We start from the raw sequence: 27709 nt of genomic DNA on the forward strand, positions 1-27709 counted from the left end.
AAAAATTTAGATAAGTCTTATATATTGTCAGTTTGTGTATTTATATAAGCATTCATCTGTTTTAATGCTAATTTTTTTCATGGGATTTTAAGATAGAAAATCATTTTCATTTTTCTGTCTTTTAAACTAGCCTATGTTGGTGGGGTCTGGGACACCTTCTGTAACACCAAATAATGAGACTATCACTTCGGGTGAAGAACATAAGTAAGTGTAATTAAAATTTTTTGCTTCATTTTAACTCCTGCGTTAACTTAGCAAGTGGTGCTAATTTAATGTAATTTAAACTTGTATTTTATTTCCCTAATTTCACTCTCTAAAGATGTACATCTGTTATAACAACCTGATGTGATCCATCTTGGTTGAATTTATAGCAAAGCTTGTCCTCATTAGGAATTCATACAAACCAAATTAAAATCATTGGTCTAACGGCATTCATTAGATAAGTCTAGGAACTTACTATGCACAAGATACTGTGGGAAAATCCTAGAAAATAGTACCTAAAATATTCAGTGAAGAGAATGTCCTATTGACAATTACTAGCATATTTGCTGTAATAATAGAGGAAGATGTTTTGGAAACTGTATATGACATTGTGGTTTAACCTTAGATATGAGTGATTTTCAGTGGTGTCTGGGTGTTGAAATTAAGTTTTCAGGATATGAATAGGCATAGGAAGAAATAAAAGTAGTGAGTAGCAGTGACTTTTTGATGTCTAATTCCCTTGCAGACTAGAAATCCACAAATTTTTTTTCTCATTTTTTAAAGGAGTTGTCATAACAACTGCTTTTACACAGTTATTTTCATGGATTCTTTTAAGTGGAAGAATTATTTTGTTAAAATAGTAATAGCTTATTCTTAGACAACGTTTATATGTCAGTTACTATTCCATTGGTTTTACGTATATAAACTCATTGAATCCACTCCTCCACCCTAGGAGGTAATTACTGTTATTATGCCCATTTTATAGATAAAGAGACTTCTTACGCACAGTATAGTTGAATGATATGCCCCCAAATCTGAAGCTTCTAAATAGCAGAGCCAAGGAATTAAACCCAGCAGTCTGGTTTTAGAACTCACACTCGAACTACCACATCTCTTTAGAATGTTAGAATCTTATATTTTAGAAAAAAAAGTCTTTTTATTAAGTGTCTCAATCTCACTTTAACTTAATAGCAGTTACAATCTTCCATTTTTCTCTGTAACAAGTTATAAATTAATGTAACATTGATACTTTTAAAATCAGGAGTTTCAAAAAATTTGCTCTTGGGAGCAAGAATAGGTAGTTAATTAAAGGTGCTTACTCAGTGGTCAGGCATATATATATATGTACACACACACATATACACACATGCATATACACATACGTAATACGTATATATGTAATTGTGGAAGGATAACTTTTCTACATATAATTTTCTGATCGTATTTTTTTGCATTGTAAAGCTAAGTAATATGTTACTGTCTTTATATTTATTTCAGTTTAAATATTCTGGATCACCTTAAAAGTTTATGATTCACAAAATTGTTTTTTTATCAGCAGACGCAATTCAAATTCTGCAGGGCCATTTGTGGTACCTGACCACCTTCGGCAAGATGTAGAAGAATTTGAAGCTATCTATGAGCAGCACAGTAGTGAATATGTTGTCCGTAATAAAAAGCTGTGGGACATTAACCCAAAACAAAAATGTTCAACTCTGTATGAGTAAGTAGTTTAACATTCCTACAAATAGTATTTTATACTGAAGCTGCCAGTTAAAGATCTCAGTTGTTGAATTTGTGTCCCTTGTGCTTATTAAAGGAATCACTTATTGGCTCACAAACCTGGGTTTACAGCCTTTGTCATGTATTACACAAAGTTTAACTGAGTGTTTTTAATTATTAAATTTAGAATTCTAATTATTATTGGTTTTGTCAGTTTGAGCTGCTTAATATAGATATTTTCTGTTTCTAAAACTGACCTGGTGTATGCCAATAGGACCTATAAAATTTCCAGCCATAATCTTTTTTTTTTTTGATTAATTTATTTATTTGAGAGAGAGAAAGAGAGACACATACACACATATGCATGTGTGTGCACAAGTGGAGGCAGGGCAGAGGAAGAAAAACTCTTCAAGCTGAGCATGGAGACTGATGCCAGCTTGATCTTACGGCCAATGAGACCATGGCCTGAGCTGAAACCAAAAGTTGGCCGCCTAACCCAGCTGAGCCACCCTGGTGCCCCCCAGTCTTTTTTTTTTTCTTTTCTTTTTTTTCAGCCAGTCTTTTATCTTTTTCCAAGATATACAGTACTCCTACCTTATTCTTAGTTTCGCTTTTCAGGGTTTCACTTTACCCACAAGCAACCCCTGTCTAGAAGCCCATGATCCTCCTTCTGACATATTGTCAGAAGGTCAGTAGTAGCCTAACATTAGATCACATGCCTGTGTCACTCACCTCACTTCATCTCATCATGTAGGTGTTTTATCATATCACATCATCACAAGAAGGATGAGTACAGTGCAATAAGATATTTTGAGAGAGACACCACAGTCGCATAACTTTTGTAACAGTGTTATAACTGTTCTATTTTATTATTAATTGTTGCTGTTAATTTCTTATTATGCCTAATTTATAACTTAAACTTTATCACAGGTATGTATGTGTAGGAACAAAACAGTATATATAGGGTTCAGTACTGTCTGTGGTTTCAGGCATCCCCGGAGGTCTTGGTATCTCTCATGGATAAGGGTGAAGTTAAACATTTGACAAGGAGTAGTATAATTATTTGATCTTATTGTTCCTTTGTTGATGGATGTGGATGTTTAGCATCTTATAAGTCCAGTGATAAGTTAACAAGTCTTAGTGGGGTGGATAAAATAATGGAGTAAAGAGTTCAGGAAAATCTAGGAAGCAGTTAAGCTTTTTGAGCTTGATATTATTAAGGTATTGCTACCTTCCTTAAGAAATGAGGGCTAAGGGCAGCCCCGGTGGCGCAGCGGTTTGGCGCCGCCTGCAGCCTGGGGCATGATCCTGGAGACCCAGGATCGAGTTCCTCGTCGGGCTCCCTGCATGGAGCCTGCTTCTCCCTCTGCCTGTGTCTCTGCCTCTCTCTCTGTCTCTCTCTCTCTGTTGCTCATGAATAAATAAATAAAATCTTTAAAAAAGAAAAAAAAGAAATGAGGGCTAAGACCTACAATAGAAAATTAATTTAAAAGCTAGCTATTCTCCCAGAAAACCTGTCACTCATCCATAATTTGGTCATTCCTTCTATCCTTCCCAGTTGCATTATTCCTGTTCAGTCTAGTTATACTCCTAGGTACTTCTTTATAGTTTTCTTTAGAGTTGAAATGCTGAGCAAATTCTATTTCCAGAGAACGCTCCTGGATGACCATATGGAAACAGCTATAAAACTATACTAGTATTTCTTAAAATATGGTGGGCTTTGCTTCTGGCATCTAAAACTGAAGCTAAACTGTGTCATTTTGAGGACCTTGCTTCTTAAAGAATTTATTACTATTATAAGTGGGAGGAAATTAACTTCATGAGGAAAAAACTTAGGCTGATTTGTATTTTGAGATAAAATTTCAAGTCAAATTGCAGGAAGTTACACATCAAAATGGTTGTTTCTTTGAATTTTTTAAAGTAGACATGTGATAATGAGCTTAATGATTTTTTTTAAGATTTTATTTATTTATTCATGAGACAGAGAGAGAGAGGCAGAGACAGAGGGAGAAGCAGGCTTCCTGCAGCCTGTTGTGGGACTTGATCCCAGGATCCCAGGATCACAACCTGAGCCAAAGGCAGATGCTCAACCACTGATCCACCAAAGCTTTCCAAGAATGATTTCTTTTAGGGGCACCTGGTTGGCTCAAAGGAGTGTGTGACTCTTGATCTCAAGGTTGTGAGTTCAAGCCCCAACCTGGGTATAGAGATTATTTAAATGAATAAATAAATAAAAACTTTAAAAAGAAAAAAGAATGATTTCTTTTAGTGGCCGGTGGGCAGAAGAAATAAAAATGAAACTACAATTTTCTATATGGATAGGAAGGTAGAGGAGTAGAACAATTATTAGACAAGGAATTAGGAATACTGGGATAACTGCTATAAACTTGATCTTGAATTAAGTATTTCACTGTGAAGTAGGGGAGTAGACTGATAGGTGTTTAATTGACCTGATCCTTCTAGTTCTAGCGTTTTATGATTTTAGGTAGTTGAAGCAAATGAAATTTCAGTGGGTAGTATTCTGCATTTAGCTTTTCCTAATACCTCATTAGGGGTGTTAAGTATTTGGCCAGCATTAACCACTTAGGGTTAAGCACTGTGAAAGATTCAGAAAAACTAGGAGATACAATCCTTTCATGCAGCTTGCAAGTAGTAGGAGAGCTAAATTGATCATTGGTCAGGTCACAGTGTATTGCAAAAAAAAAATTACTTTGTGAAATAAGAATCATGAACTTGGACAAAACAGTGATTTTTCAAAGGACCACAACCAGAATACTAGGTTGGGGATGCCTTCTGAAATGTTTTCTCCATCCTTATCCCTTGCCCGTGTGCCAGCAGTGACATGTAATGGCACTGTGGTTGGTATGACTAACCATGACCATTTCAGACACTAATGGTCATCATCCAATGACAAAAATATATCTACATACATACATAACATAAGAACTATTAATATCTCTGGTATAATTAGCTTTTTTTTGTTTTAACTCCTATCACACACAGTGTGCCTCATTTTTACCCCTGGTTCTGAAGCACATAGTCTGAGACTTTGAACAAGAACAAGCAATGATGAGAGCGAAGATGAATCTTGTGTAACTGGGTGGAAGTTGAGTCAGTCTCACCATTCCAGTTGTAACTCCATCTTTCAGACGAGATCGGGCGCGTTCAGGGTGGTATGGCCGTAGACTAACTCCATCTTTCAGCAGAGCTTTGGCCTCTTTCATGTCTGCTAAGCAGTCACACCAGTACCAATGTTCAGAGTGCACTGATGGAGGGACTCCAACCCCTGTGAAGCACTGGATTATGAAGAAATTTTATTTATGCTGTTTGGACCCAGTGTTTATCTTACAGAGATGATTTTTCAAGGCTAGAAAGATGTATAGAGTTAAAGTTCATTTTGTGTTGCATTTCAAATAATAGTGACTATAAAAATTTTATTCGCAGTATGGTTATAAAATGGTTTCCCTTTGGGCTAGGGACCCAAGTTAAGTTAAATTTTGTTCTACTTCAGTGCTTGAAAAATTCATTGCAAAAAAAAGAAAGAAAGAAAAATTCATTGCCACTTAGCCAGTGGAAAAAATGTGGAGGCTCTCTTTGAGAAAAAATATTTCTGATTATAAAAGTAATGTAAATTAATATGGGATTTTTTTAAAATGAAGGAAAAAATTATGAATAATTCTATCATCCAGTTATAAGTACAGTTAATTTTTGGTGTATATTCATTCAGGCTTTTAGAATGTAAAACATAGGTCTTAACATTTATAAACTGATTTTACTATACACTCAGCTTTGTCATAACCTTTTTCACTAAAAATGCATAGTGAGCATCTTTTCATATCCTTGACTGTTTTTCAAGAGTGCAACTTTTATTAGTTGCTTGGTAATCATCACCAGATTTGCACTATCATTGACATTGCCAGCTATTGAAAAGCTCATTGCTGAATTACTTAGAGTGGTTTCCTTGTAGGTAGTCTTTGCTCTTTAGTTATCCCGTTTCAATTTAAGTGCTTTAATCCAGGTGGAAAAGCTTTGTTTTTCAATGATTCTCTTCAGTATTCATCATGAAGAGCAAAAAGTAAATACGCGTACACCATCCATGAATTATTCTGCTGTTGCTTAATGGCAGGTAAACACCAAATGGAAGGATCTCTCTTCAGAGAGATGGTAGAGCCAGAGTTACAGCAGTCAGCTAAAAAATCCTCAGCAAGGGTTACTGTTTCTGAGACTACAATGGTTTCTTTTTACCTCACTCTCCTTCAAGCCTCTGATTTTAGATTTCTCATTAAAAATGAAGTTTGAGGGGCAGCCCCGGTGGCTCAGTGGTTTAGCTCCGCCTTCAGTCCAGGGAGTGATACAGAGACCTGTGTCTCTGCCCCTCTCTCTGTCTCTCTCTCTCTCTCTGTATCTCAATCTGTGTGTGTGTGTGATGAATAAATAAAAATCTTTTTAAAAAAAGAAAAATAAATAAAATAAAAAAATGAAGTTTGAGGGGCACCTGGGCTGCTTAGTTGGTTAAGCAGCCATCTCTTAATTTCGGCTCAGGTCATGATCTCAGGATCCTGAAACTGAGCCCCGTGTTGGATTCTGTGCTCAGTGAGGAGTCTGCTTGAGGATTTTTCTCTCTCTTCCTGTGCCCTTCTCCTTCGGTTCACTCTTGCACATTCATACTGTTTTTCTCTCTCAAATAAATAAATAAAATATTTTAAAAAATAAAAGTGAAGTGTGATGGAAATCTTAAAGCAAAGACATCTTTTTTTTTTTTAAGATTTTTTTTATTTATTCATGAGAGACACAGAGAGAGAGACAGACACACAGGCAGAGGGAGAAGCAGGCTCCATGCAGGGAGCCTAATGTGGGACTCGATCCTGGGACTCCAGAATCACGCCCTGAGCTGAAGGCAGGCACTAAACCGCTGAGCCACCCAGGCGCCCCAAAGCAAAGACAGATCCAACCTGCTATCTTGCAAAACAATATCTATGTTATAAAGTTCCAATTGTAGAGATTATTCTAAGTGGAAAATAGTCATCAAAAAACCCTTTAAGTATTTAGAGCAGCATTGCTGACAAAAAAGTAGTAGCATTTGGTCTTCCAGCTTCAGAGTATCAGTTACCTTGAATAGAGGTTAAACAAAAATAGTCCTATGCCTTTATCTCCAGCCACATCTGCACGTAAAGTGGTTTCTTTTGTTTCAAAGAAATGTTTTTACCTTCCTCTAAATAAATTGTCTTCTTGGCTAGTCTCAATTTACTAAGAAAATCCCTTTGGATATTTTTGCTGTGGAAAAAGCAAATCTTTTTGGTGGTGTGTGGTATATGTCTTTCTTGCTAGTTATACCACTGTTACAGACTGAATATCAAATTCAAATGGAGAAGTAAGGCTCTTTGAGGCAGACACAGAATGGGAACAGAAAATAGCCCCAGAACTGGAGTGAGCCCCAATCCAGAACTGGTAGTAGATTAAAGGATTGCCCCATTACTGTGTGTCTGATCCTGTACTGTATTGGTTTATTGATCAGACAGGATTAATTTCAGTACCTCTAAATTATTGCATATTCTTTTTTTTTTAATTATTGCATATTCTTAAACAGAAAAATATTAAGAGACTTACTACATGCAAATTCCAGTTAGATTTTAATGAAATTTCATCTCTTCTCATCTGGCATTCTTGTTATGTTTAATTAATTTTCTTTTCATTCCTTTTAAAGTAGATTGTGTAATGATGTAATTGAAATTTATAAAAGAACTTTTTAAACCCTTTTTTGTTTTTTTTTTTCAAAAACATTTTTAAGGATTATTTTCTGAGAAGTGAACAAAATTTTGCATTTATTTATTTATTTATTTATTTATTTTTTCAAAATGTTGCTTTTAGAGTATCCTTGATTGCAGTTAGCTTTTGTCAAATTTAACATGAATGTAATATGTTTGTTTGGGAGATGTTGAAATCAGTTGGAAGTGAAATTGTATTTTGCTTTGGGAGAATTGTGGGGAAAAATAATTTTTTTCAAATGAACATGTAAGAGCACTTCCTTATAATAACATGTGAACATAATTTTTTTTCAAGTTATTTCTCTCAGTTGTTGGAGGAGCATGGTCCCTTGGACATGAGTAATAAAATGTTCTCTGAAGAATATGAATTCTTCCCAGAAGAAACTAGACAGATACTAGAAAAAGCTGGAGGTTTGAAATCTTTCCTCCTGGGATGTCCTCGTTTTGTTGTGATTGACAACTGTATTGCTTTGAAGAAAGTTGCTTTACGGCTCAAGAAAAAGAGAAAGAAGAAAAACATTAAGACAAAAGTGGAAGAAATTTCAAAAACAGGGGAGTATTTACGAGTTAAACTACCACTGAATCCAACTGCTAGGGAATTTAAACCAGATGTAAAGTCCAAACCAATGTCTGATTTATCTTCAGCAACAGCTTCTGAGAATGTGAAGCCCAAACCTGTAGCTGCTAATTCTCCCAAATCAACCTGTGAAGTTATGAAGCCAAGACCAGTGTCTGATAATTCTTCTAGATCAGTTTCTGAAGATGAGAAGCCCAAAGAAGTCTCTTCTGATTCTGCCCAACCTGTATCTGAGGATGCAAGTCACAAGCGAGTATCCTCTAATTCTCCTAAACCAGCTTCTGAGGATGTGAAACCAGCCTACTGGACTCAGCCCCATTTGGTCACAGGATACTGTACATACCTCCCTTTTCGGGGATTTGACATTACCCAGACACCACCAACATACATAAATGTGTTACCAACTTTGCCCCAGTACACTAACATTTACACACCTCTGCCCAATGTTTCTTCTGAATATCAGCTGCAAAGATCAGTGCCAGTGGTGCCGTCTTTTATACCCAGTGAAAGACTAGATGAAAGTGCTACTGTGTACTTTGAGGGTCATCATTTGAATGCTGAGAATGCCCCTGGGAACCAGATTGTCCCTAAAACACAGATCCTTCAGGACTCTATGGAAGTGTCAGTAAAGACAGAGTGCAGCACAGATGGTGCTGATACAGCCCTTAGTGAGTCTAACAGATATGATGGTCACTGTGGAAATTCTGCCAACAAGTGGGAAGTAAATCCAGAAAAAAACAATGAAGTAACAAATACTCCACATACACAAATGGTTGCCATACAGGTAAGACTTGAATTAGAAAAAAGTCATCCTAATACTGAAATTTTCCCTCTCATCTTTTCATTGCCCTTAGGTTTTACTAAAATTCTTTCAAATTATTGGCTTAATATTGGTTATGAAGTTTTTGTCCCAAAATGTGTTAAAAATATATGAACCCTTTTGTAGGGCATGATAGGCAACCCAGAAAGAATTCTGGGGTCTAGTAAATAATGTACTTCTTCCCTAACCAAGTTTTGTACCAATTGGAAAATAAAATCAAGGAATCAGCAGATGGAGCCAAAACATTACCTTAACAATGAATAATGGCATCATAAGGATGATGTGGTTTATTTCTGTATTTGAAGCCTATGCCACACCAGCTTACCCACCTAGTTACAGCAGTGCTGGACTAGGAAGCCTCCCAACTTGGAGTGCTGCCCCACAAGACCCAGTGCATGGAGAATGAAGGGAAATGTACTTTTTGCACAGATGGCCCCCAAAAAGCAGAGTCTGGGCTGTATGTGACCAGTTTTCCTACCAAAACAGGGGAGGAATGGGGGAGTTAAAAGACAATCAGGTGGAGAGAAACGAGAGCTGCAAATGAAAGTTCCTACCTAACAAGCATATAATAAATTGATGTTCTCCTATAGTTTATGCTATAGAATATGAATTCATTAAACCCTTGTTGGCTTATCCCCCTCCTTACTACATTTCCTGTTTTCTAGAAAGCTTTGAAAGAACATGTTAAAAATAATGAACCAAAGTCATTTTTATTACATGATAATAAAATAATAAATTCTACGTGATAGCTCTTTCGTTACACAAGTGTTTGTAGAGAGCATACAGCATTACTGAAATTGAAAAAAAAAAAAAACTTGAAAAAATTGTGGGCATGTCTTAAAATGTCATTAAATGATGGATTTATTTATTTTACTAGAGCAATTGAGGTAAATTGAATTTGAGTATTGTTTTGCCCCAAAGGTGTCTTGGAATATAACACATCAAGAAGTCAATACTGAGCCATATGATCCTTTTGAGACACAACAGGTAAGTCAAAATGAATTATCATGACATTTCCCTTGTAAATTTTCATCTGGCTTTTATTCCTCTCTATTTTAAGAGACTGTTCAGAACCAGATCAGAAATAGACATTTTAAACTATTTTTAATAGTTAATTTTGTAATTTGCCTTTAGGGAGATATTTCACAGATTGAGAAGGAGTTCCAGGTTTTACAAGAGCAGCTTAACGAGGCATGTGAAAATTATGAGCAGAGAAAACTCAAGGGCTCAGAAGAGACCAGGGATCTGGAAGAAAAATTGAAAAGGAACTTAGAAGAAAACAAGGTAATCCTGTCTGAAAGTTAGTAGTATATGTTATGATCAGAAGGTCTGTACTTTGGTAACCTCAGCTAAGCCACACCACATTGGCTGAGCAAAGGATTTCTAAAATAGGGATCCCTGGGTGGCGCAGCGGTTTAGCGCCTGCCTTTGGCCCAGGGTGCAATCCTGGAGACCCGGGATCGAATCCCACGTCGGGCTCCTGGTGCATGGAGCCTGCTTCTCCCTCTGCCTGTGTCTCTGCCTCTCTCTCTCTCACTGTGCCTATCATAAATAAAAATGTAAAAAAAAAAAAGGATTTCTAAAATAATGCCTACTTAAATTTCTCTGTGACATACTAAAGTGGCAGTGTTTTTACATGTTTTAGAACCTCTACATGTTGCCATCTAAGTAAAGGGTTATGAATTTGGGTTTTCATTTTTTATACTTCAGTTTACTTCCTTAATAGTTTACTTCATTAACTAAACTTCTTTTCTGAAGACTAAGTTTTGAGTTAATCCTTATTTATATTGAGAAGCAGTGTAGCATTAGCGGTTCACAGTGTGAGCCTTGGGGTCAGACCGACTAGGTTCAGATGTAAGCTGGGCTCCATACTAGTTCTCATTCTGAGCAAGTTATTTAACTTCTTTGTGCTTGTTTCTGATCTGGAAAATTTGGTGGTAATAGCTCCCATTTCTTGGGGTTAGAGTAATACTTGTGAAGTACTTAAAACTGCTTGGTGCATAGCAAGGGCTCTGTGAGTATTGCCTGCCACTCCTACTACTGTCTTCATCTCACTGTTAAGAAAGTATAAGAATAACACATGGAGCTTAGGCATAGTAGATCTGTAACATGACTTAGAACATCTTGAGTCTATTGATCTTGAATTCCATTAGCTAAGATAGATTACAGTAATGTGTAACTGATTATTAGAGTAACACTAATTATTGGCAAGGCCAGATGTGAATTGGTGGGGAAATGGAATTGTAGATGTAAGGGTATCATAGTCTGTTTCTTTTTTAAAACTGAGGTCTTCTGTATAGGTGTAACAAAGGGATATTAGTTAATTTAAGAAAGGAAGGATTTACACTTACTGGGGAGTATTACGAGTATTATGTAACAGGTAGAATTGTTGATTCACTATCTTACACACCTGAAACTAATGTAACATTGTGTGTCAACAACACTTCAGTTAAAAAAATAAAAAAGGAAGAATTTGCTCCAGGAGTCTGGATCAGTACTGGGGTACCATATTCAACAGAAGAAAGTTAGCTTCGTGGGACCTTAATCCCACAAATTGATTTATTGAGATTCAAGTACACTTGGCAGAAAAGAGTCAGTTTGTAAAGGTAACTGTTATAACATTCCTATTATAACAGTTATAACATTCCTGTTACAACTTATTTTCACTTGGGATGGGACTGAGGAAACTTGAAGAATGAGAAGAATTAGAAGGAACTACACTTTCTGGTCAGTTGTCTGGTTGAATGAGATCTTCCTAATTGGGAGAGGAGGAAATGAGCAAAAATAAAACTCTGCATGGTGACTCATAGAACACTAATTTGAATAAACTGCTTGGGGGGGCTTAACAAAATAAAATATTTTTATAAACTATTACCTCAGTAAAATTCAGTTTTACTAAGTTTGTATAAGAATGCTTGTGGCCGGGATCCCTGGGTGGCGCAGCGGTTTGGCGCCTGCCTTTGGCCCAGGGCACAATCCTGGAGACCCAGGATCGAATCCCACGTCGGGCTCCTGGTGCATGGAGCCTGCTTCTCCCTCTGCCTGTGTCTCTGCCTCTCTCTCTCTCTCTCTCTCTCTCTCTCTGTGTGTGACTACCATAAATAAATAAAAGTTTTAAAAAAAAAAAAAAAGGAATGCTTGTGGCCTCCCCGATTAAATGAGGAGAGCAGATTTTCAGACGGCCACTTAAAGTGGGCATCTGGTGAATGAGGTTTTGTTCTGACAGGCTTGTCCAGCTTTATAAACTGCTGGTCTGACTGGGTTCTGTATTTGTGCCGTTTATCAAGGCATTTTTGTATGTTTGACGAAGAAATGGGCAGTTAATCTGGCCCACAGGCAGGAGGGCTGCAAGACAGCAGTAGCTCTGACTGGGGCTGAGTTCCTGATACACCTTTTTTTTTTTTTTTACCTTCACTGAGGCTCTGGGTCTGCTTTCAAGTGGTGGCTCTTAAGAATGTAGTCAGTCTGTGTTAAAAGAGCCATTATTGAGTCCCCAAATTTCAGGTCTGGTAGGTTGTTAGACTGACTTCCCATATCAATTGTAGACCTGTTTCCTATCAGGATAAGTTGTTCGTCTTAGTTTTTAGATAGTTGTCCACACAGGAGCAGATAAGATGTAGCTGTGGCCATTTCTTCATTAGTCAGGAGTATGTTCATAATTAGCTTATGGAGAAATCTTTTATATAAACATAAAAAGACTTTTTTGGCTTTTATTGATCTTTCCCATGGCCTTAGACCTTCTAGTCACTGAGGTTTCAGCTAATACTTTTACTTGAAAGTTGCTTAATACCAGGTAATGGATGTATTAGATGCAACAACCTTTCAGACTACCTGGGTGGAACTCAGCACTCCCATCTCATACCTTTGTGACCTTAGTTCACTCAATCTCTTCGACCCTCAGTTTCCTCATTAGTAGTACAATCTCTACTTTGTAGGTTTGTGAGGACTCTCACAGGGTATTTGGACAGGGGTGGGGTGGTTGCCTGGAGATACTAAGTCTAGTAGAAGGAAGAATTGTCCCACTTAAAATGCCACTCATGCCCCTACTGAGAAAAACTGTTTACAAAGCAGTTAAAGAGTGCTTAGCACTTAAAAAGCATCAATAATAATCTGAGCTAGCTATTTCATATAGCTAATGGGGTTTTATTATCATGAGCTAGGAATGGCCTTAATAGATAATTGGGCCAGTTATGTATTTTCAGAGGAGAGTACCTATTGTAAAGCCAGAGTCTCCTGTTGTTTTTAATGTACCTCTAACTTGCAACTGTCAGTTTGTAATTGCAGTATTGCTTGAGGGCATATGTTCTTAGTTTATTAAGATAGAATTCATCACTTGAACCATTATAAAGTCTGTAATTCAGTGGTTTTCAGTAGACTCATAATGTTGTATGACCATTACCCCTGTCTTGTTCCAGAACCATTTCATAGCGCCAAAAAGAAACCCTGTACCCACTAAGCAATCACTCATCTCCCCTAGGATGTGTGTTCTCAAGGTGCTTTAATGAGATTTTCTTATAGCTAAGATGGGTATTTAAGTTGACTTTGGCTCTTAAAACACAGTCAAAATAATTTTGGCCTAGAATAATTTATGGAGTAGAATTTTGGAACTTTGTCCTATTTTTGTATTAAAACAGAATCCTGGGCCCTGCCTGCCAAAAATTTCTTAGCCCACATCTTTGTAGAAGTGGAGTTATCCTATTCAATCACAATCTTTGCCAAGTTCAGCCTTTTTAAATCTAACATTTATGGAGTCATTATGTGCCATACTCAGTTGTAAATTTTTTACATTAATTGTTTTATTTAATCTCAATTGTAGTATACTAGTGCTATAGTATAGTACACCAGTATTGTCTCCATCTTATTGTTAAGGAAATGGAGGGAGGAGCCACTAATGCAACTTTCTCATAGTCACTCACACCAGTACTAAGTGGCAGAACAGATAGTGTCAGGCTCTAGATCCCTTGCCTTTGTCCTCCCTTAAGGGAATGTCAATTCCTCAAACAGTTAAAAAACATTTAGCACTTCATGAGCAGCATAGATGTATCAGTTAATTTATGCCATATAGTAATGCTGAGTAACAACCACCCACAAAACGTCAGTGACAGAGGATAGTATACATCCAGTGTGTGAGCCTGTGGGTTAGCTTATCCCACTTGGGCTTGGCTGGACTGTTTCCCCTTTGGATCAGGTAGGGCTCTGTTCTTGGCTGTGCTTGCTCACATATGTGTGGTCACCACATTCTGTGTCCGCCTGCATCCGAGGACATCAGGCCTGCACATTCTGTGAAGATTGTTGCTTGATTTTTTGCTAGTGTGTTGTTGAGGATATTATCCATTATTTCATTTCACTTGACAAAATTTATTGGATGCTCCCTCCAAAGAAGACATACAAGTGGCCAACAGACACATGAAAAAAAATGTTCAACATCACTCGGTGTCAGGGAAGTACAAATCAAAATCACAATGAGATACTACCCCACATCGATCAGAATGGCTAAAATGAACAACTCAGGAAACAACAAATGTTGGTGAGGATGAGGAGAAAGGGGAACCCTCTTACGTGTTGGTGGGAATGCAAACCGGTGCAGCCACTTGAAAAACAGTGTGGAGGTTCCTCAAAAAGTTAAAAATAGAGCTACCCCATGACCCAGCAATTGCACTAGTGGATAATTATCTAAAGGATACACCCCAATGTTTATAGCATACACCCCAATGTTTATAGCAGCAGTGTCCACAACAACCAAAATTTGGAAAGAGCCCAGATGTCCATGGACAGATGAATGGATAAAGATGTGGTATATATGTATAATAATGGAATGTTTCTCAGCCATAAAAAAAGAATGAAATCTTGCATTTGCAACAATGTGAATGGAACTAGGGGGTATTATGCTAAGTGAAATAAGTCCGAGAAAGACAATTATCATATGATCTCACTCATGGAGTTTAAGAAACAAAACAGATAACGTAGGGGAAGGGAAGGAAAAATAAAATAACAAAATCAGAGGAGATAAACCATGAGAGACTCTGAACTATGGGAAAGAAACAGGGTTGCTGGAGGAGAGGTGTGAGGAAAGATGGGGTAACTGAGTGATGGGCATGACAGAGGACACGTGATGCAATGAGCAGTGGATGTTGTATGTGATGCGTCACTAAATTCTACCTCTGAAACTAATACAGTAAATGTTAACTAAATTGAATTGAAATAAAGAATTAAAAAAAAAAAAAAAGATAAGCCAAGCTCTGTGCTGGTCTTCTGGGACTTTTATGCAGCATCCTCTTTCCTCCACTTTCACTACCTAGGTTTCTTTAGTGCAGCAGATTTTTTTTTTTTCTGTAGATATAGCTCACTGTATTTCCTCTGACTTTGCTGCTAGAAAAGTTTTAATGCTGTTTCTAAAGAATGGTTAGGACCTCATGCCATTCATTTTTTTTTAAAGATTTTTACTGATTTTATTTTTATTTTTATTTATTTATTTTTTAAGATTTTTTAAAAGATTTTTTAAGATTTTTTAAAAGATTTTATTTATCCATTCATGAGAGACACAGAGAGAGAGAGGCCGAGACACAGGCAGAGGGAGAAGCAGGCTCCATGCAGGGAGCCCGACACGGGACTCAATCCCTGGTCTCCAGGATCACGTCCTGGGCCGAAGGTGGCGCTAAGCCACTGAGCCACCCGGGCTGCCCGATTTTTACTTACTTTAAAGAGAGAGAGAGTTTACACACATGAGCAGTGGGAGAGGGAGAGAAAATCTTGAGCAGACTCCACACTTAGTGTGGAGCCCAACTTGGGGCTCAATCCCACAAACCCAAGATAATGACCTGAACAAGACCCACAGTGGGCCACCCAACCAACTGAGCCACCCAGGTTCCCCATATATATGTAGTCAAGGGTGCCTCAGTTGTTTATTTTGGAACAAAGTTTAAATTTAAGAAAAAGAAGTATGGAAACCAAATCTTTTCCAGTAGAGGAAAAAAAAACTATCAGGAAATGTTTATAATTATGTCAGTAAGCTGTACATATAAAGAATGCAGTTGTATATAGTCTTTTTTTCTTTCCTTTTAGGTGTTTAATGTAGTCAGGCTCATGATAGCTGACCTAGTTAGCATTGTGAGGTAGCTATGTTATTAAAGGGTGGTTAGTTTAAACAGCAGATAAACTCATGTAGCATCTTCTATGGCTGAGCTGTGTGTGTGTGTGTGTGTGTGTGTATGTTTAATACTTTGTGCCTTTTGGGCAGCCCGGGTGGCCTAGCGGTTTAGCGCTGCCTTCGGTCCAGAGCGTGATCCTGGAGGCCTGGGATCGAGTCCCATATCAGGCTCCCTGCATGGAGCCTGCTTCTCCCTCTGCCTGTGTTTCTGCCTTTCTCTCTCTCTCTGTCTGTCTTTCATGAATGAATAAATAAAATCTTTAAAAAAAAATACTTTGTGCGTTTTGATAACTCCTGTTGGTACTTGTTACCAAGTGGATTCTTATGCCCCCCTATAAACTTATGGTTACACGTGGTCTCCTGGCCAAGGGGCTTAGCCTGAGGTGAAATTTGGCTCAGAATGAAAGCATGGAATAGGTGAGAAACAAAGAAGGTTGACTTGGCTAATAGCAGAAAGGCTTGTGTGTGGACATAGGTCATGGTAGAAGTGAAGCAGGTGGAACACATGATTTTAAGTAGAGTAGACGTCATTTCAGTCACAGTAATGATTCGGTGAATTCAGGATTCACAGTGTAGCAGCAAGGAAGAATGTGAGTAAAACTGTCCCCATGCTAGAAGGAATGTCATTGAAATGACATTGAACCTCTGCTGCCTAAAAACCGTTAGTTTTATGCATCTCAGTGCCAGTGAAATCAACCCTGCTTTGTGGTAGGACCTAGACTATTAGCAAATCTTTCACCCAAGCACATAACAAGCCTTGGTGTCTAAGGCTTAAGAGGGAGAAATATATGGGATGCCTGGGTAGCTCAGCAGTTAAGCATCTGCCTTCCGCCCAGGGAATGATCCTGGAGTCCTGGGATCAAGTCCCACATCAAGTTCCCTGCATGCAGCCTGCTTCTCCCTCTGCCTGTGTCTCTGCCTCTCTCTGTATGTGTCTCTCATGAATAAATAAATAAAATATTAAAAAAAAAAAAAAGAGGGGGAAATGTCCTTCCTCTAAGTTAAGTGTTGCCTTTGACTAGAAGACCATCACTTCCCATGGAGTCTGTGTAGGTGGCTTCAGGTATGCCATTCTCTTTGATGGAGGAGGCCCATTTCTTTATCTGAGCCAATGCCCTCAGTAACCTGGTCACATTCTAAGCAGTTGTTGATATTAGTAGAATTTAAATACTTAAATCTAAACTTGTTTCTTATAAATATTGTTCTGTTCCCTGATTCACATGTTACTAGAAATGTGAATACACAGAATATTTTACTTATAAATGATATGTATTTTTTGTGACTATTTTTTTTTAATTTTTAAAAATATTTTATTTAAATTCAGTTTGCCAACATATAGTATAACACTCAATGCTCATCCGGTCAAGTGCCCTCCTTAGTGGCCATCACCCAGTTAATGACATGTATTTATAAGCATGTGCCCCACCTATACCTCTGCCAGCATTGAATGGATGACACTTTGAAAAATGACATAAAACGTTTATTTATTTATTTTTTAAATGTATTCATAGAGACACAGAGAGAGAATCAGACACACAGGCAGAGGGAGAAGCAGGCTCCATGCACGGAGCCCGACATGGGACTCGATCCCGGGTCTCTAGGATCACGCCCTGGGTGGAAGGTGGCGCTAAACCTCTGAGCCACCAGGGCTGCCCAGACATAAAACTTTTAGAGAATTTATAGATTCAGGAGAAGTTTGAGAGAGCAACACCTGCATAAGAAAGCTGATAGGGGGGAATCCCTGGGTGGCGCAGCGATTTGGCGCCTGCCTTTGGCCCAGGGCGCAATCCTGGGGACCTGGGATCGAATCCCATGTCGGGCTCCCAGTGCATGGAGCCTGCTTCTCCCTCTGCCTGTGTCTCTGCCTCTCTCTCTCACTGTGTGCCTATCATAAATAAAAAATAAAAAAAAATAAAGAAAGCTGACAGGGAAGGCTGGGTCTCAGGTGGTGTTTAACCAAACTGGGGGAAAGTAACTACCCCTGCTTCAAAATATAGGTTTTCACTTCTGTTTGTTACACTGCCTGAGAATCTGATGGGTATCTCAACCCAGATGCCCCTGTGACCAGATCAGAAACAACACATTTATATTCTAAAAAGTGAACAGAAACTATTGGACTTGCCAAATAAAGCACATATGCAGACTACCTCTGGATTAGGAAATCATTTAGGCTGAAGAGTGAAATGCAAACACTTGTAGGCAAGCTGTGCGGGTTCTTCAGCATACCTTAGTGCAGTCAGGTCTTCTGAATGCCGAGAGACATGAAGGAGAGGAAAGAGGGATCCCTGGGTGGCGCAGCGGTTTAGCGCCTGCCTTTGGCCCAGGGCACGATCCTGGAGATGCGGGATCGAATCCCACGTCGGGCTCCCAGTGCATGGAGCCTGCTTCTCCCTCTGCCTGTGTCTCTGCCTCTCTCTCTCTCTCTCTCTCTCTCTGTGTGACTATCATAAATAAATAAAAATTAAAAAAAAAAAAAAAGGAAAGATGTTTAAAGTATGCGCTTGGAAGGTGGGCATGCCCTGGGTTGGGGGTGCTTAAATCAGGGGTCCAGTGAAACTTGAGAGTGTTGCAGAAGAAGGGTCCTTGGAGGATGGAGTGAATGCCAAAAGGAAGAGGGAGACTGCTGCAGACAGGAATCTTTTCAAGCAGGTTTCAGAGGAAATTCTTAGCTTTCCTCTTTGTCTTTCCTGTACCAGATCTCTGTCCCCAGCACCCGGGTAAGACTGCATCTTACACAGTCATATAGACTCTCATGGTCTGGGGACTTGCCCTGTAAACTCTGTAGTCCTCCTTGTATCCACTTTACCTCTGTAACCAGGAGCTTCCTGGAAGGAGCTGTGGTGGACATTTAACTGCTGTTTCTAACATGGCTTTTCATAGGGAAATGCATTCTAAGTTACAACCAACCAGGTGGTCAGCGGACTTTTGGAATGGGGTGGGAGTTGCTCATATTGGGACTCTTGAAGAGCAAAGCACACCTGATTTGATCATGTGCGAATCTGTGCTAGCATAGCCTGTTAGAATCCAAGTGCCTGTTGTATGGAGAAATCAGACTTGTTGTTCCTTTTTAACTGGTTATGTTGGAAGCTATTTGAATTCAGTATTTTTATTCCTTTGATTTCTTGTCTCTGTCAAACACTTGTAAATTTCTGCTCTGTTCCAGCAGAATGACTTCAGGGTCAAAACTATGGAGTTCTCACATCTTTTATTGTTTATTCATAGATTTATTTAAACATCCAAATCTAGGTTAACATCTCTGTTTTCATATCCTAAACAAGTATATCTTCTGTGCTCTCCTTTTTTGTTAATGGGATTTTTTAGCTATTCATTGAAAGTAGAAACCTATCTTTAACTCAGTCAACTTCTGTTTTATATCCCATTTAGACACATGGTCTCTTATCTGTCCTCTTCCTCTAAAGTTTCCTTTATTTCTTTTTATCATCCCTACTGTTACCACCACCATCCTTATTGTCTCTCACTTCAGCTATTACAGTGAGATCTTAAGAGATTTTATATTGAGAGCACCTGAGTGACTCAGTTGGTTAAGATCATGCCCTGGGCTGAAGGCAGGCACTCAACCACTGAGCCACCCAGGTGTCCTAGGAATTGTTTTTAATAATTGAATAGAATAGAAATATCCGAAAGCCTCTCAGAAAGTAAGGCAATTCTCTTTCAGTTGTGTGTGTGTGTGTATACATGTGTTACATACATATGCTATGGATCATTATTAAAATGTATTTGTTATTTGGGGTCACATTCAAGAACATGTGAAAGGCCATTGTTTTGGTCTAACACTTTCACATGCCTTCTCAGATGCTCCTAATCCATCTCTGTCTTTCAGAACTATTTATCTCATCATCTCACTGCCCTGGTTAAGAGTCTTCACTGGCTCCCTGTGGTCTACAGGACAAAGTCTGCCTTCTTTAGCATGGCTTCCAAGACCTTTCATAATTTGAACCCAAGGCATCTCGAGTACCTTTCTCCCTGCCCTGCCCTCCATATGTCCACCTCATATCCCAGCCGTGTAGTGCCTCTTGCTTTTGTTCAGATGTGCTATACTCTTTTATCCTTCTACCTTGCCATTCCCACTGCTTGGAATCTCCACATTGCAGCTCATCTTTTTATTTTTTTATTCTTTTTTTTTTTTAGACTTATTTATGTATTAGAGAGAGAGAGAGCAGGAGAGAGGAGCAGAGAGAGAGAGAAGCTCAAGCAGACTCACTGCTGAGCACAGAGCCCAACTCAGGGCTTGATTTCCCAACCCTGAAAGTGGACCAGAGCTGAAATCAAGAGTCAGATGCTTAACCGACTGAGCCACCCAGGTGCCCTTGGCATCTCCTCTTTAAAGACATAAATGAGAAATCACTGATTTTGAGAAGGTCTTCCCCAGTACTAGATAGTTTTGTCATGCCTGCCTGCCTTTTTGTTTGACAGCCTCCCCCAGTTTGATTGCGTGAGAGTGGGTGAGGGCTGGGGCTGTGTGTGTTCTGATAAACTGGAGTCATTGATTAAGCTAATACACCACCACAGTTCTGGGCTTTAGAACTCTTTTTTTTTTTTTTTTTTTTTTTTAGTAAATCTTCCCTTTTTTTAAAGTAGATCTTTCTATTTATTTAAGTACTTTCTAAATATGTTTTTAGATCTCAAAGACAGAATTAGATTGGTTCCTTGAAGACTTGGAAAAGGAAATCAAGAAATGGCAACAGGAGAAAAAAGAAATCCAAGAAAGTCTGAAAGCGCTAACAAAGAAAATGAGAAAGGTTTTAAATGCCAACGAGATGTAAGTAACAACTGAAAGGCAATGATTTTTATTGCTTTTTATTTTATTGGGGTTTTTTTGTTGTTATTTCAACATTTTTGATAACTCAGTTTCAGAGTATGTCAGGTAAAATACAAATTTAAATATTGTTTTCATCTCATTTTAGAGACCATTCAGTGGGGAATTATCTTACGTAAAACTTTTTCTAAACCTACCGTGTTGGCAGATAAAGTGGGATTATGAATCAGCAAAGAACTGACTTCCTTCCAAGTCAGGACACCATCCCTTACTGTGAACATTACCTCTGACCCATTTCTTCCTTGTCTGTAAAGTGAGGGACTTGGTCTAGATCTAAAGCTTCTTTCCTAAAAAAAAAAATAAATAAATAAAAAAAATAAAGCTTCTTTCCTGCCCTAGGATTCTCTGATGATTATCATTACTTTCATCTTGAATCTTTAAATTATTAAAACTCAGCCTTGTGGTATGAAGGATTTGGTAATGCATACAGATAATGCAATTGTCAGATGGGCCACATTTGTTTTAAGATTCTCTATGATCCATTCGTAACCCGTCTCTTCCCTAAAAAGTGATATGTCCCATGATTCCTCAGCTTAATTGTTACCTACCACTGTGTAACAAACACGCATACGTGGTGGCTTAAATTAACAGCCGTTTTATTTGATCCTGATCTTGGAACTTGTGCTAAGTTCTGCTGGGCTGTTATGCCGGTGTTGCCAGTGGTTCCTCCTGTGGCTGGGAATCGGCTGGGGGGCTAGGCTCAGCTAGGATGCCAGGGTGTCCTGGCCTTTTCTCTCCATGTAGTAGCCGGGCTGCTCTTTTTCCATGTGACTTTTATTTGTATGGTCTCTCCATGTGGCATGTGGTCTCCACCATGGTAGCCTTCTTAGTGGTACCAAAGGGCTTCAAGGGTACAGGGGCAGAAGCTGCCGTATCTTCTGAAGGTTCAGACCCAGAACTGTCAGAGCATCACTTCTACCACTTTCCGTTTAAAGCAAATGGTAGGTTTTGTTTAGATTTAAGGGCATGAAGAATGGGAGGCATGGTTCACTTGGGGCTGCACTACAATACTCACCATTCAGAACATTTGTGCTTTTTCCATTTGTCATGCCATGTGATCAGACGACTTTCATTATGAGTCTTGCTAGCCTTACATTTGGGCAGTTTTTAGGTAATCCTTAAAAGAATGATGACACATAAAACACTGCCTGTGCATGTCATTTTAGCATGCTCAGAGTAGAGTATTTCCATCAGAACACATTTATGGAAATGATCATTTCTGTAAAGCTCTTTACAGTATCCTCCTCTCCCCCTATAGTTTTCACTTTCCGTGGTTTCAGTCACCCACAATCCAGAAGCTCAGATGATGCCCCTCCTGACATATTGTTAGGGAGTCAGTAGTAGCCTAACACTATGTCATATACCTCACCACACCTCACCACATAGGCGTTTTGTATCTCACGTCATCACAAGAAGGGTGAGTACAAGTGCAGTAAGATATTTTGAGAAAGACCACGTTCACATAACTTTCATTACAGCATATCATTATAACTGTTCTGATTATGAATTATTGTTGTTAATCTCTTACTGTGTCTAATTTACAACCTGAACTCTATCATAGGTATGTATGTATAGGAGGAAACTTAGGTTTGGTACAGTCTGTGGTTTCAGACATCCTTGGCGGGGGTAGTCTTGGAACGTATCCCTCCATGGATAAAGTGAAACTGCTATGCTTCTTAATATTTGAGCAGTAGGTAGGTTATTAAAAAATTCAGGAATATTTATATTTAATATATATTTCTGTATGCTCAGTTCAGATTTACTATTGAACTAGACAAAGTAAATGAGGCTATTACAAAAATTTTCTATACTAGCATAAAAATTAATGGTTTCTGTTGAATAAAATTTTTATTGATTTTTTTCACTTTATTAATATGTTTTTTATGCTTTTTTCTGTCCCGTTTAAAGCTACAGGCTTCTTTATGTGTGTTGGTATTTGGACTTTACAAGTTAAATGATTTAAATCTAAATTTTTATTTTTAGATTTCATTTATTTATTAAAGATTTATTTATTTATCTTTTTATTTATTCATAAGAGACAGAGGGAGAGAGAGGCAGAGACATAGGCAGAGGGAGAAGTAGGCTTCTTGTGGGGAACCTGATTTGGGACTCTATCCCAGGACTCTGGGATCACACCCTGAGCCAAAGGCAGATGCTCAACTACTGAGCCACCCGGGTGTCCCTATATTTAGATTTTAAAGTAAAATCTTAAAACCTTTTGGATCTCTTAGGGAAGTACAGAAGAAGTGAAAATGGTATTTAAACTGCTTCTTAATGGAAACGTGGGATTTTTAGCAAGTAGAGAGGGCTGAAAAGTGTGAGAGAGCATGAAAGAAGAGTCAGCCCAACTCGTGCAGAGTTTTGCTTTAAAATCAAAGATTTAGACACTTTGTTTTGTAGGATTATCAGACTAGATGTGTGTGTTAAGTGGACTTTAAGACCTGTTTTAAAGACTAGAAATTTGTTTTCATTTTGAATGAGAACCACTGGTTATACTGATGATGATCCACAATACCTGAATTCTTCTGGTTCATATTGAACCACCTGGGGGCACTGCTTGAAGTGAACTGAGATAGGATGGTCTACACTGCAAGCATATGACCAAGGGTGAAGAAGAGGTTTCTGCTCTCCAGATGTGAAAGGAAAACAACCCAGATTCTTTGCCTATTTAAAAGATACTAGAAATGGAATAAAAGTGTAGAAATTTACAAAGAATTTAAGAAATGTTTGCATAGGGATCCCTGGGTGGCGCAGCGGTTTGGCGCCTGCCTTTGGCCCAGGGCGCGATCCTGGAGACCCGGGATCAAATCCCACGTCGAGCTCCAGGTGCATAGAGCCTGCTTCTCCCTCTGCCTCTCTCTCTTTCTCTCTCTCTCTCTGAGGCTATCATAAATAAATAAAAATTTTAAAAAATACTTTAAAAAAAAAAAGAAATGTTTGCATAGATATAGGTAGGATTTACTGTGTGGGACCACGTCTTTAAAAATCATTGAAAATTTTAAAAAAATCATTGAAAATTAATTAAAATTTCATGATTTTCTTTCATATAGATATGCCCAGAAAAATGATGGAAAGGAAAAGGAACATGAATTACTTCTGGATCAGTCCCTTGAAATCAGGCAAATTAAGCTTAAATTTATTTTTACTATCTTATACTTTTAATACCAGGGGCACCAGCACTCTAGGCTTCTTCTTTTTTTTTTTTTTTTTAGGCTTCTAAATCTGTTGTTGGGACTTGTCTATTTTTTAAAAATAGTTATGTGTCTCTGTTTTTTTTTCTGTTTTTATTTTATTCTTTAATATTTAAATAAATGTATTCTTTGAGTATTTTTATTTTATGATGTTCCTACTACTTTGTTTCATCTTGTCAATATAAAAATCTTGAATTTAGTCTGTTGATTACTCATTTTTTGTTTTGAATTCTGAAACTAAGTGTGTTTTTAAAACTTTTGTGTTACTTAAAACAGCATTCTCAACCTTATTATGGTAGTTTATTGCTCTACAATTATAAGTTTACTAATGATTTTTATTATGAACCTATAAAAAGTTTCCTTTTAACCTTTATTAATGGAAATAATGTTTTTACATACTGGTAGCCAATATATTCAGTAGTTAAGCAGTTGTGTTCCACATTTCTCATTGAATATTATTTCACATATACATTTCCATTCATGTCATGATTCATGGCCTCTTTTTTTAGCTCTTTTGAATGTATTGCCATGAATAGCTCTGTATAGATCACTTTTTTACTTTGGGTTATTTCTTTCTAATATATGTCAAAATAAAATTTTGACTGAAAAGGATGAACAGTGTTCTATGAAGTTTATTAATATAGCCCAATTGTACTCCACCTACCCTCATAAAAATGATGAACAGGTTTCTCAGTATTTCCACCAAGCACTCTTTAATTTTATTTGATCAGTTTTTTGTGAAGTGCAGAAAGCACATACAAGTCTCTGTATTAAATAGTCAAATAATAGGCAAGAATTTACTTGAGAGGATATTATGTAAGTCTTTGCATGGCATGATTCAAAGCTGAGCCTTTGGTTATCTCACTGGTCTTTATTTTTCCAAAAAGTTTTTTGTCATTAATATTTGCAGTAATACGTTTACAAATGAGAAAATGAAAGTAGAAGAATGTATAAAGAAAGGGAAGGAGAATTATGAAGAGAGTCTTCAAAGAGCTGTGGCTGCAGAGGTGAGTCCAGGACACTTGGATAAGGCAAGATGCAGATAAGGCAACATACATTTACTTTGTGTTTAATTATATATGAGGCATAACAGCATTGCCGAAAAGTGTGGAGTCTAGGGGATATTCTGTCACTCATAATCTTGCCTCCCAGAAATAGCTACTTTTTCCTTACTTAACACTTTCTAATGTTTTTTACCCTTAAGCTTACATTGTGTTACATAGCTGTACTCATAGTATACACCAAACTTTGCAATCTGCTTGGAATGTTTTAACAACCTTAAAATAGTTTCACTGTCTTAAAATCCTTAAACATTCTCTAATCTAATGGTAGGTATCTGTGCTTGAAAACTGGAAGGACATTGAAGTGTACAAATTACAGATCATGGAATCACAAGCAGAAGGGTATCTTAAGAACCTGAGGCTACTGAGCAGGTACTGTGTGGCATCTCAGATGTTCTTTCTGGCTTGTCATTTAGTAAATCAAGTTAGAGCTGATTTGAGGAAAATGTTTATATTAGGCAGGACCTTTTTGGTTTTTTTCAAGTAGGCTTCATGCTGGGAGCCTCCCAGTGAGGAGTTTGAACTCATGACCTGAGCTCAAGACCTGAGTCGAAATCAAGAGTCAGACACTTAACTGATTGAGCCACCAGGTGGCTCAAGCCCAAGACTATTTTATTTTATTTTATTTATTTTATTTTATTTTATTTTATAATTTTATTTTATTTTACTTATTTATTTTATTTTATTTTTTAATTTTTTAAATTTTTTTATTTTTATTTTATTTTTTATTTTTATTTTATTTTATTTTATTTATTTTATTTTTTTTACAGATTATATTCATTTATTCATGAGAGAGAGAGACAGAGACACAGGCAGAGGGAGAAGTAGGCTCCATGCAGGGAGCCCGATGTGGGACTCGATCCCAGGACCTGGGATCACGCCCTGAGCCAAAGGCAGATGCCCAACTGCTGAGCCACCCAGGCGTCCCTCAAGACCATTTTTATTTTTAATAGTTATACATTCAATACATGTTCAATTGTAGAAAAATCCAAGTATACAAATAAAACTGATAAAGATGATCCATAATTCTAAATTGATGTGTAACTAATTTTTTGGAATAAATCATTGTGTACTTGGGGAAAAAATTATATATTTTTTTTTCATAAAGTAATATATATGAAACTTAGTTTCTTATCAATAATTACATTCTCAGGCAGCCCGGGTGGCTCAGTGGTTTAGCGCCACTTTCCACCCAGGGTAGGATCCTGGAGACCCGGGATTGAGTCCCACGTCGGGCTCCCTGCTTGGAGCCTGCTTCTCCCTCTGCCTGTGTCTCTGCCTCTCTCTTTCTCTGTGTCTCTCATGAATAAATAAATAAAATCTTTAAAAAAATAATTACATTTCTCTAACTTAATTTTGCAGAGTTGAATAGTGTTCGGCATATAAATGTGTTGTGATTTATTAAACAACATTGGGATGATATAGTTAGGTTATTTGCACATTCTGTTCATAAAAGCTGTACTTCAGTAAGTTTTCCTTGTAGCTAAATTTTTTGCACACTATTAATCATTTCCATGCAATAAATTTCTGGAATGAAGAGCTCATTTTCAAGCTTTTAAAAAATTACCTTCTGTAAGAACAGTCACTTAACACTTTTAGTGGTAGACTAAGAATGGAATGTGACTTCAAAAGATATTCACGTATGACGTCCCATTCAGTTTTCCCTGCCTTCTCCTATGATCCTCCATGCTGTTTCTTATATTCCACATATGAGTGAAGCCATATGATAATTGTCTTTCTCTGGTGGACTTATTTTGCTCCGCATAATGCCCTCCAGTTCCAAGAAAAGCCATGAGAGTCTCTTAACTCTATGAAACAACAACTCTATGAAACTGAGAGTTGCTGGAGTTGGGGGTGGGGGGGGAGTGGAGGGATGGAGTAACTGGGTGAAGGGCATGAAGGAGGGCATGTGTGATGGGATGAGCACTGGGTGTTATACGTAACTGATAAATTACTGAACACTACATCTGAGACTAATGATGTACCATATGTTGGCTAATTGAATTAAAATAAAACCATTCACCTATGGTCATTTTTTCTACTCCATAATCTTTACCTGTTTTTGTTTGGCCTCATTTTTGGAATAAGGTTTACCTGGGAATTTCAGAGGGCCTTCTTCAGTCTAGCCTCTTTTCTGTGTGGATTTTCACACAAGGGATTACTTTTCACCTGGTCTTTTTATCATATTCCACAGTCAGATTTTTCTATCCTTCCCTGTGCTTTTGTTTTACAGTTCAGACCCTTGGTGTTGACCCTCTATGGGTCATGGGAAAAATTCTAATGTACTGTTTTTATTTCTTCATTTTTCACATGAGAAAACTTTACTAATGAAAACTAAAGCTCATTCGGATTACAAGACTGGTGCAGCTGAAATAGAGGCCAGTGGTCTGAAAGGCCAGGGTTCCATCTTGCCACAGGCTGCACGTTATGGCCCTTCTGGGAAACGGAGCTCTCAGACCTTCATTTGATAGTGTCCACTTCCTCATTAAGCCTCATGGTACACATAGCTTCTTTTTTAGGGATTCTATGCTAACTCTCCCATTCCACCAAAAGATAGCAAAAGAGAAAAGACATAAAAGGAATGTTCTGATTTTTCTTTAAGATACATAA

The 27709-nt window shown here is 37.8% G+C and overlaps 1 protein-coding gene across 1 annotated transcript in view; it reads left to right on the plus strand.

Moving 5' to 3' along the window:
• Window positions 1-27709, plus strand: part of TTC3 (tetratricopeptide repeat domain 3) — a 116775-nt gene that overhangs the window by 75573 nt on the left and 13493 nt on the right. Inside the window, 9 exon segments of the mRNA XM_038581468.1 lie at window positions 131-204; window positions 1538-1702; window positions 7762-8827; window positions 9785-9850; window positions 9998-10147; window positions 20651-20790; window positions 23898-23966; window positions 24949-25045; window positions 25371-25471. Of these exon segments, the coding sequence (XP_038437396.1) occupies window positions 131-204; window positions 1538-1702; window positions 7762-8827; window positions 9785-9850; window positions 9998-10147; window positions 20651-20790; window positions 23898-23966; window positions 24949-25045; window positions 25371-25471 (1928 nt within the window).

The sequence above is a fragment of the Canis lupus genome, chromosome 31, assembly GCF_011100685.1.
Source record: "Canis lupus familiaris isolate Mischka breed German Shepherd chromosome 31, alternate assembly UU_Cfam_GSD_1.0, whole genome shotgun sequence".
NCBI classification, from domain to species: domain Eukaryota; kingdom Metazoa; phylum Chordata; class Mammalia; order Carnivora; family Canidae; genus Canis; species Canis lupus.